At 43.0% G+C, this 10,254-nt stretch overlaps 2 protein-coding genes across 5 annotated transcripts in view; both read left to right on the plus strand.

The window, feature by feature from the left end:
* Positions 1-10,254, plus strand: part of BCAP29 (B cell receptor associated protein 29) — a 920,634-nt gene that overhangs the window by 220,467 nt on the left and 689,913 nt on the right. The gene's annotated exons all lie outside the window — the stretch shown is intronic.
* COG5 (component of oligomeric golgi complex 5) overlaps positions 1-10,254 on the plus strand; it is a 172,004-nt gene that overhangs the window by 150,418 nt on the left and 11,332 nt on the right. For 3 of the 4 annotated variants that reach the window (XM_083701441.1, XM_083701442.1, XM_083701443.1), the window contains exons 18-22: positions 1,020-1,257; positions 3,543-3,619; positions 4,398-4,524; positions 5,833-5,912; positions 9,925-10,054. In XM_083701441.1, coding sequence (XP_083557567.1) covers positions 1,020-1,257; positions 3,543-3,619; positions 4,398-4,524; positions 5,833-5,912; positions 9,925-10,039 — 637 coding nt within the window. In that variant the 3' untranslated portion in view covers positions 10,040-10,054. Of the gene's footprint in view, positions 1-1,019; positions 1,258-3,542; positions 3,620-4,397; positions 4,525-5,832; positions 5,913-9,924; positions 10,241-10,254 lie in introns of those variants that run through there. The other variant, XM_083701440.1, reaches the window with a different exon arrangement.

Below are 10,254 nucleotides of genomic sequence, written 5' to 3' on the forward strand. Positions count from 1 at the left end.
TCCTAGTTTTGAGAGAAGTTTGTGAAGTTTTCTGTCCCAGCTCCATTCTGCTTCAGCTGTACAGTCCTGAATGCCTTGGTACTCAGATGTTTTGGCTCCCGAACGCCGCAAACTCGGACGTGAGTGTTCCAGCGAACATTCTTTGGAACCCGATGGGGCTTCCGCTGCTTCCGATTGGCTGCAGGAGCTTCCTGCGGCCAATCAGAAGCCACGCTTTGGTTTCCGAACGTTTTGGAAGTCAAACGGACTTCCGGAACGAATTCCGTTTGACTTCCAAGGTACGACTGTAATTGCTTATCCTCCTCTATGAAGGAATCCAGAGGAGAGAACATGGACTTCTGAAAAACATTTTTGGTTTATTGTATATGACTGGAACTTATGTAGGTCCTCATCCCTTTCTAAAGTGGGGCCACTTTGAATAGAGTTGTGGGGAGGTCAATTGCTTGGACTAGAAGACTTCTAATGTGACCTGTTGACTCACTTTACTGACTAAATCCTCTGAGATATGGATTCTTGAAGTCTGGTCCTTGCTGTTGCCTTGTTACTGCTACACCTTGTCTCCTGGACTGGTTCTGGCCAGATTGGAGGCATCTGTGCATATAATCTCTGAGCAATTTAAGTCAAGAGCAGACTTAGTGAGGGTTTGGAGGCAGGCTGGACTTTTAACACCACAATATGTATGATGTGGTCTATTATTAGAGAATTATACCAACAGCTGTGCCATTTAAATTTAGAGCTTTTCAGCTTCCGGCTGATGAAAATGCTCCAGACTTTTGGGGGGGGGGGGAGAGGAGGAGAAAATACCACTAGAACGGTTCACATTTTACTTGCAAAACTGCAGTTAACGTGAGGAAAAGGTGTTTCAGACACAGCTTATTTCTGTACAAATATGATGGTGTGAGGCATGCAGCCATTGTAGTTGTCTTTCACAGGAGAAAGGTGAAGCAGCGCAGTGACGGGGTTAAAGTTGATGCAAACATGAAATTAACATTCGTTATCCTCTTTGTTTCTTTTGATAGGTCGCTACCCACTTCAGAAAAGCCCGATGTCCCTTGTTCTCTGTACATGAAAGAACTACAGGGCTTCATCGCAAGAGTCATGAATGACTACTTCAGACACTTTGAATGCTACGATTTTGTCTATGAGAGCACAGAGGCCATTGCCCAGAGAGCAATTGAGCTTTTCATTCGCAATGCCAGCCTACTAAGGCCTCTCGGCGAAGGCGGAAAAATGCGGCTTGCTGCTGATTTTGCACAGGTAGATAGATGAAAGGGAGACTGTGTTGATTTTATTTCCTCATATACACCGAACTACACATTGAATTAGAAATGCTATGCCCCGAGACATACAACACACGCTGCTTCAGTGTTCCACAAGCTCTTCTCCACCTAAAAATATTTATATTCTGCATACATGACAAGCAAAGTCCGATTATAATGACTGTACTGTGATAAATTAGGATTAGTTAGATTTGGCTGGATGTTTTCCAGCTGCCAAAATTGGAGTTTGAGAGCAGAAACCTTGAGGCTGTGTACTGCTGAAAAGAAACCTTAGTCTGTATTATGGCAGTTATAAGTGCGACTCATTCGTGAGAGATACTGAAATTCCTAAAGTAAGCTAGAACCCTGAATTTTGATAACACACATAGTCCAAGGCACACCAATTATTGGAAAATATATATATAAATGTACATTCTGTTTTACATTTGTCCTTGAAACAGGGGACTTAAAATGTAGTGCCAGATGACAATGTTACTTCCAGTACTTTTTAAAATTTTATGTATACATACATTTGTATTCCACTTGGGATTCTCAGCGAGATTAATACTTAAGAGCATTCCGTCAGCCATACTGAAAATAATAAACCACCAAAACATTAGTGACCAAGATAACAAACCACGGAAAACCAATAGTTAATAAGAAAATACACACATATTGAAACTCATGAACAAATTAATAGGTATTTTGGTGCTAAAAAAGATAAAGTTGTGTCTGTTCTGAGGACACATAATGCAGCTACTTCTCTGAAGCTAAGAAAGTCTAGTCGGTGCATCGATGGGAGCCTCAAGTTCTATCATGGAAGAAAGGCAGAGTATATATGTACTAAATCACTTTGTGATAAATAAGGTTGGTGCCAGGCATACCTTGCTGGGATGACGTAAAGGAAACAGGGCGCCAACACTGAAAAATGCACAAAACATGCTAAGTGTGGGTTGTAAGATCAGCCTGTTATGAACTTCCTTCTGTTTTTAAGTTTCTTTTTCCAAATATTTGCATTTGGAATTTGAAAGTCTACAGACCGTAAGTAACACTGAACTTAAATAAGAAAAGTGTGAAAGGGAGATATTTGTAAGTCTCACCTTAGAAATGATGGACAGGATGTATATCCAAAAATGTTTAAAGTTACATCCAGGGCACCCTAATCACTGGGGAATTTGACCGTTTTTATATCTAGCAGTCAAAACAATGTCTGTAAAGATACGAACTTGAAAGATATGGGTAAAAGGGGGGGAAATGGCTTGTGCTGAATGCCTGGCTCAATTTTCACAATTCCGTCTGGCCTGGAAAGAATTTTCTGGGGTCAGTAAGGTACTCTGAAATGACATTTCCCTGACATTTATACACATCATGAGACATCATCTGGGAATTGTTGTACATTCTGACCTCCTCATTATGAAGAGCTTTGTTGCTGTATAAGAAAGCCAAGTGCGCTAAGGTTACAGTAATTTGGAGTATTTTAGATTGCGAGTCATATTTTGCACTTTAAAAGCTGTGCAGCTCTGTATGATTAAGAGACTGAAATGTGAACATGATGAAGTCAGAACCGAGGAAGGAAACCCGACAATATTTTTTCAGTATCTGGCACACACAAAAATACTCTTTTAAGACAAGAGTTGTGAGCTTAGTGTAGAGGGAAAAATGGACACGTGTTAACAAGCAAAAATAGTAATCACATCTCCATTAGTTGGAATAAAAAGATCCACTCTTCATTTGCCAAAGCACAAATGTTTAACCTAGGGGGCTGTAAGAAATTATATTGTTCTTTTGGATAGAGTAAATTACAGATAAACCAAAGGGGTTGGTTGTACAGATATACTCTTCTTTGCAAAAGCCAGTGAAAAAACTCTTGTGTATGCAGAGGAGATGCTGGTTGTTTATATTACTGTTATTATTTCATCTGGCATAAATGAATAAGCTGTGGGCTTTTCTTTCGTGGTATATTCTTAATTTGGCAGTAAAACGAGATTCATTCCTGGTGGTCCTAAAATAGCTGACGGTGGTTCTGTTTACATGGTAGCAGCAGTGACATTGGTTTTCCAATTCCATGGCTTCATCCCATGATTGGAATGGGTCCTTTCCATCTGATTGCATGCTCATGGTTGTAGGTTGTTGCCCGATTGTTGCCAGAAATTCTGCTGGTAAAAACTGGTTCTAGTTCATGAAATCTGCTGGCTGAAAAACTGCCTTCCCCAATTCCTGACTGGCTGGTTTGGCCCAGGGCTTTGAATATCTGACTGAAGTACAATTCGTTTTCTCTGACAGATGGAGTTAGCAGTCGCTCCCCTCTGCAGACGGCTCTCTGATCTGGGAATATCCTACAGACTCCTAAGATCATTCAGGTATATTGCCTTCAAAATATTTTTCGCAGCTGGCACCAGGTAATGAAGAATTTAAATCGTTGCCAATTTATTTGGGTTTTTAATTAAAACCTTCTGGCAGCACCATGTGAAAATTACCAACAAATTAGTGCTTTTTCCTTGAACATTTTATTCAGAGTCTAACTATAACTTGGGAGAATTTTGTCATGCAAATGTCAGCTAAATTGCACCTTTTTGCTTTTTGTTGTGGATCTCCGTTCTTATGCTGATGAGCTGCAGTTACACTCAGCCCCCTACCCTGATATTAGAGGATTTGAGATGCAGTGTTTTTGTTTAATTAATTAATAAGCTGCTGTTACTACAAAAAATCCCTTACCAAATTCCATAATGACAATGAAGCAAAGCGGAAAACAACTGCTGCATGGAAGGAACAGACCTTTGTTTTTAAGGTGCTGTGTGTGTTATTAGAGTGGCATGGATTAAAATGAAGCCTCCCTTGGGTTCTGTCCCTTTGTGGTCAGATACTTGTGGGCGAAACATTTGCCAAGAAATGGGAGACTCAAAGAGGCAACCGCAGTTTCAACTCCCATTCCAACTTTGTTTGTGTCTCTGCATTTTCCCATGCAAATGAACGGCCATCATTCAATCCTATGAGAAAAGGTGAAGTACCTGTTGGAAGAGCCTATTGCAATGTGGAATTTAATCCACCACAAGAGGCATTTCCCCAGTAAATTATAGGGAAGCATAATCTTCATTCCTTTTAACTGTATCATCTTAACTTATGCTTTATCCCCCGCAGGCCAATGCTGTTCCAGACTAGTGAGCATATCGTCAACAGCCCAGCTGTGGGAGATATAATTCCATTCAGTACCGTTATTCAGTTCTTATTTACAAGAGCACCCCCTGAATTAAAATCCCCGTTCCAGGTAATTACTTTACGCAGCCTTTTCTCACCATATACTCCACCAGTGGCGGAAAACCATTTCTCTCAAATTGCTGTCGCCAATGCTGTTTCGTAGCTATGCTCAAGTTGCAGCTTGTGGGGTTGGTTTTATGAGATCACGGCAGGCCACAGGAGTTTTCCATTCTGGTTAACTTCTGGCAATAGAATGCTTTCGCAGTTCAACAGAGGAAATCATCAGAGATGATACTGTGATCCTTCGGCCCCAGCCAGCCTGGCCAATGTCAGGGATGAGGAGGACTCTAGTCTATCAACATGTAGAGCCACAGCTTCCTCCTCTCTTGTTTAATCCATAGTTGAGACTAATTTAAAAAGGGTAAAGGGACCCCTGACCATTAAGTCCAGTCGTGGACGACTCTGGGGTTGTGGCGCTCATCTCGCTTTACTGGCCAAGGGAGCCGGCGTACAGCTTCCGGGTCATGTGGCCAGCATGACTAAGCTACTTCTGGCGAACTAGAGCAGCGCACGGAAATGCCGTTTACCTTCCCGTCGGAGCGGCACCTATTTATCTACTTGCACTTTGATGTGCTTTCGAACTGCTAGGTTGGCAGGAGCAGGGACTGAGTAACAGGAGCTCATCCCGTCGCTGGGATTCGAACTGCTGACCTTCTGATCAGCAAGTCCTAGGCTCTGTGGTTTAACCCACAGCGCCACCTACATCCCAAGACTAATTTAAAGGTAAAGGTAAAGGTACCCCTGCCCATACGGGCCAGTCTTGACAGACTCTAGGGTTGTGCGCCCATCTCACTCTATAGGCCGGGGGCCAGCGCTGTCCGCAGACAATTCCGGGTCACGTGGCCAGCGTGACAAGCTGCATCTGGCGAGCCAGCACAGCACACGGAACGCCGTTTACCTTCCCGCTAGTAAGCGGTCCCTATTTATCTACTTGCACCCGGGGTGCTTTCGAACTGCTAGGTTGGCAGGCGCTGGGACCGAGCAACGGGAGCGCACCCCGCGGCGGGGATTCGAACCGCCGACCTTTCGATCGGCAAGTCCTAGGTGCTGAGGCTTTAACCCACAGCACCACCCAGTGGCCATTTAATTTGTTCTGAGCTATTCTTTTACATGTTTCCAGAACAGTTGCCCAAGCCAAAGTGCTGTGGAGAAGCAACTGTTTTTTTACAGTCCTATGTGGTTGAGCACTAAACAATCTATGAATTGCTACTGATTACTGTATACCAGCCTGTGAAAGGCTGTTTCCATTAACTTTTGCCCAGTATGTGAAGATGGCTAGAAATCATATATATTTGTATTTATTTATTTCCTGTGAAAGAGAGCAGAGTGGACCATTGCACGTTATTCCCGGTGGCTTGATGACCATCCATCTGAGAAGGACAGACTCATTTTGATACGGTAAAACACATTTTTTTCCCAATTAAGTTTAGAAATATTGCAGTATTGCAACTTGGAAACTTTCCTCTTTCTTCCCCACTGTTGACCGTTTGTGTATCGTGCTGTCCCTGTCTAACCATGTATGGAAGTGCTTTGGTGTATTCTAAGCAACAACTTCTATTAGGGCTTCTTCAAGACATTTATAGCTGCACTGGTTTCAGGGATTAACTCCAGACCAGCAAGGTAGTCTTTTATTAGACCTTCTTTGGTGCAGAAGCAAGCCAGATTCCAAATTACACAGAATTCTCTTTTGGGAGCCACTCTTATTTCCTACTGCAGGAGAAATTCATCTAATAAAGATGTCATCTTACTTATTTTATAGCTGTTTGGGGATTCAACTACTTGTATCCCTGTGCCGTACTGGCTCTATGATATGTTTTGAATGATACAGTGCCTCCTGGGCTGAAATCCTAAGAATTGCAGCAGAAACTCTACTTAAATCAGCAGGACTGCTTTCCAAGTTAAGTATGTTTGGGATCAAGATGTTTGTTTCGCTAGAGTGTTTAGAAAACTAAAAAGGGAAGAGAAGGAGCTTGGTGAGCAAGGTATATGGAACAAAATTAAAGCACTCTTGAAATGGCTTTATATATTAATTTAAAGACTGCAACACACATACATCTCTGAATAGGTATAGATGCACATGCACGCACAATTAAACAAATGAAAGAAACCAAATAGTTCCAAGCAGTAGTTTTTGCTGGAGCTTGTTTTACTAAGGTAGCAGCTAAAATTAAGAATAAGGGCAGTGATAACTCCTCCTGAATCATACTTGAATGCTTATTTCACGGGATGCAAACACTTAGGGAAAAGAGGAGTACAGTGGTGCCTCAGGTTACAAACTCCGCTAACCTGGAAGAGTTACCTCGTGTTGAGAACTTTGCCCCAGGATGTGAACGGAAATCGTGTGCCGGCAGCGCAGCAGCAGGAAGAGGCCCCGTTAGTGAAAGCACACCTCTAGTTAAGAACAGTTTCAGGAATGGACCTCTGGAACGAATCACCCAAATTTTCGCTCCATAAGACTTCACTGACCATAAGACGCACCTAGTTTTTAGAGGAGGAAAACAAGAAAAAATATATTCTGCGCAGAGCATGAAAGCAAGCAAAGCAAGAGCCGCTTACATGGCTTCTGTCCCACTTTGCCCAGCTCTCACCTTGCTTGCCCATCGCTCCTCCGGCCTCGCTGTAAAAGAGGAGGAGGAGACACTGGGACAGGTGCTCTGCAGGCTTTATAGCAAGGCGGGAGGAGGGACGGACAGGAGCCATGGCTCCCGTCCGTCCCTCCTCCCACCTCGCTGTAAAGCCAGCAAATTAAGAGCCGTTGGCACAGCGAGAGCTGCACAGAGTGTGTCAGTGGCTCTTGCTCTGCTTGCTTCACAGCGAGCGACGGACAGGAGCCATGGCTCTGGCTGCGGAGGCATCCCTCAGCTTGTGACTGCAGCAGCAGCCGAGGGATCCCTCTGCCGTCCAGTGCATTTGCTCCATAAGACGCACAGACATTTCCCCTTACTTTTTAGGAGGAAAAAGTGCATCTTATTGAGCAAAAAATACAGTAAGTTTGTAACTAGAGGTACCACTGTATATGTAGGAAATAATAATATTCTTATTCAAGTCTCTGGCAGAGGCTCAAAATAATTTCCAAGTCCCTATCCAGGGCAAGGATTACAACAGTGTTTGTCTGACACATTTTGTTACATTCCCAAGTGTCCAAGAAGCTTTGCTGTTATTCCTGCATGCCCAAGTAGGATATGCATTTTTCGTTTCCTTGTGGCGATTGAGCCATCTAGTTAGCTGTGTCCTACTAGACAGGACCACCAGCTGGCAAACTCTTCAGATGAGCTAAACAGTTACTTACTTGGTAGAACCAGAGAGGAACAAGTAGTGGAATGCTGACCATTTTTGAATGTGTGTGGTTCTCCATTTAGTTGCTGTTGGTCAAAGAAAGGGAGCGTGGAAAGCAGTGTGGAACAAGCTGCCCCTTGAGACTATGCTAAACTTTATATACAGGTGGCATCTCACTCCAGTGAGCTCTGCCACCCCTTTGTTGGAGGGGATGTTGGGAAGAAAACTCTCTGGTGAGAATGTTCAGGGTGAGGGAGTTTTGGCATGCCAGCTTTGTGGTTATAGTGATTGTGGTTGCAGAAGAAGTAAATATAGATTCAGACCTCACCTTGTTCGTGTGTCAGAATAAGCCTTTACACCGTTCCTTCTCGTAGCTGCCTACATGGTAAAAACATGCTATTGGAAATGTGAGGAGGAGCTTGTCCTCAAGAGATGTTATGTCATTCTGGCACCCTTGACATTACACTGCAATGCAGACTAGCTAAGGGAGACATTAAATTCCAACCTAAGGAAACCCAGATTGGCTGTACCTGAGATACCATTTTGGAGGTATTGGTTGGCCTAACTCATGGGTCAGCAAACTAAGTCCCACGGGCTGGATCCGGCCCAATTGCCCTCTGGATCCGGCACATGGATGGTCCTGGAATCACCGCTTGGGTCAGCGTGATTGTTCGGGCTGCGCCATTTTTTTTGCAATTTTTTTCAGGCACCATTCCTCCCCCCCCACACACACACACATCATGGCGGTGCCTCCTCCCTCTTCCTGGCTTCTCCCTGCCCTGCAGAGGGAGCTGAGCTTTGTTTGGTGCCAGCCAATCCGAAGCCTTGCCACCTGCGCGCTGCGGTTGGAAGCCTTGCCACCAACCACAGAGTGGTGGAAGAGGTAGGAAAGCAGGGGGAGGGGAGGGGCTGGGGGAGAGAGGGGGAGAGAAGCCCCCCCCCTTGCGTGCGCGCACTCCGACCTGTCATAAGGTCTGAGGGGCGGTGAACCCGCCCTCTTCTAAAATAGTTTGCTGACCCCTGGTCTAACTAAACATGCTTTAATGATGACTTTTCCTAGACTCTTTGCCTGTACATGAACCTACTTAGTATATTGTGCATTACAGGATTGGCAGATAGCAAAAGCAAACTAAAATATATTTAGCTCATAAAATGATTATTTTCTTGCTAGTTTGCTATTATGATTTGTCTGAGTAGGCCCCAATGCTGTTTGAAATGACTTCTCTTAAGTACTGCACTTTCTGACTTCAGCCAGGGGCCTCGGCTCTGCTCAGTTTGGTTTTGTGCGCAATAATTTTTGTAATCATCTGGATTAAAAGAACAGGGGCTCATACTGGTGTGTTATATACAGAATAACTTGCTTAAACAGTTGCCACAACTGCCTCCTATCTCCTTTGGATTTCTTGCTTTTCTTTTCATTATCTTTTTTAGTTCCACGTCCACAAAATTGGTTGATTACTTCTTCACTATAGCAGCAAAGATCAGAATGTTACAGAGTCATCTATGGACAATTTTGTACTGGGAGCACAAGTGCCTCTATTTGTGCTGTGTAATATCTGAAACAGTACAGTATGCTGTCAGTGTAGCGAAGGCACAGCATTACCCACTTCAGACAACCCTTATGCAGCCCTTCCTCACAAGCCCGTAGTTCTCATAACATAGCTGTAATCCTTTTCAGTTGCAAAACCTATGGTAGTCATAGGTTCAGTCCCCTCATTAGTGGCATCGTGGTGTTTACAGACCAAATTGTGTTCAAGCTGCATTTTTAAGTGAGCTGATTCAGTTCAAACTTTCTGCCATAATAATATGGTTGAGAATATAATTGTCTTTTAGGTTTTGCATCTTTCTGAATTTTTCTATACAGTTTTGCATGATAAAAGAAGTTTATATGTCCACGTATGGGGAAAAATACTGTATTTAAATGTGTTTTGTAATCAAGTAAGTTTTTTAAATACAAATTTTCCTAGAGAGTCATTTCTTTCAGAAATCACAGCTTAATGTGGAAATGGGCTGGAATGGACTTACAAAATAACATGTGCAAAATTGAAAGTGTGATCCGTATAGCTTGTTGTTAGAGGCTCACATAACAAACACTTCCGATTCTAATGCGTATGTTTTTTTTTCCTTTTAACAGAGGTGCACTGGAAGCTTATGTTCAGTCAGTAAGAAGTAGAGAAGGAAAGGAATTTGCTTCAGTCTATCCCATAATGGTACAACTGCTACAGAAGGCACTGTCTACTCTTCAGTAAAATGTTCTTTGGAAGGTATGGAAACACCTCTGACATATTTAATTTGTACTGGTAGGGTAATACTTAGAATTAATATAAACAGCATCTGACTTTTGCAAAACCTACCAAGAGCTCTAAGACGTCAATACTTAAATGTCTGAAAATCAAATGCACTCTGCAGTCTTCAGCTTTCCATATATAATAAAAAAACTTTTAAATACTGTTCTAATGTCACT

Source organism: Podarcis gaigeae (assembly GCF_964106915.1).
Source record: "Podarcis gaigeae genome assembly, chromosome: 10".
NCBI lineage: Eukaryota > Metazoa > Chordata > Lepidosauria > Squamata > Lacertidae > Podarcis > Podarcis gaigeae.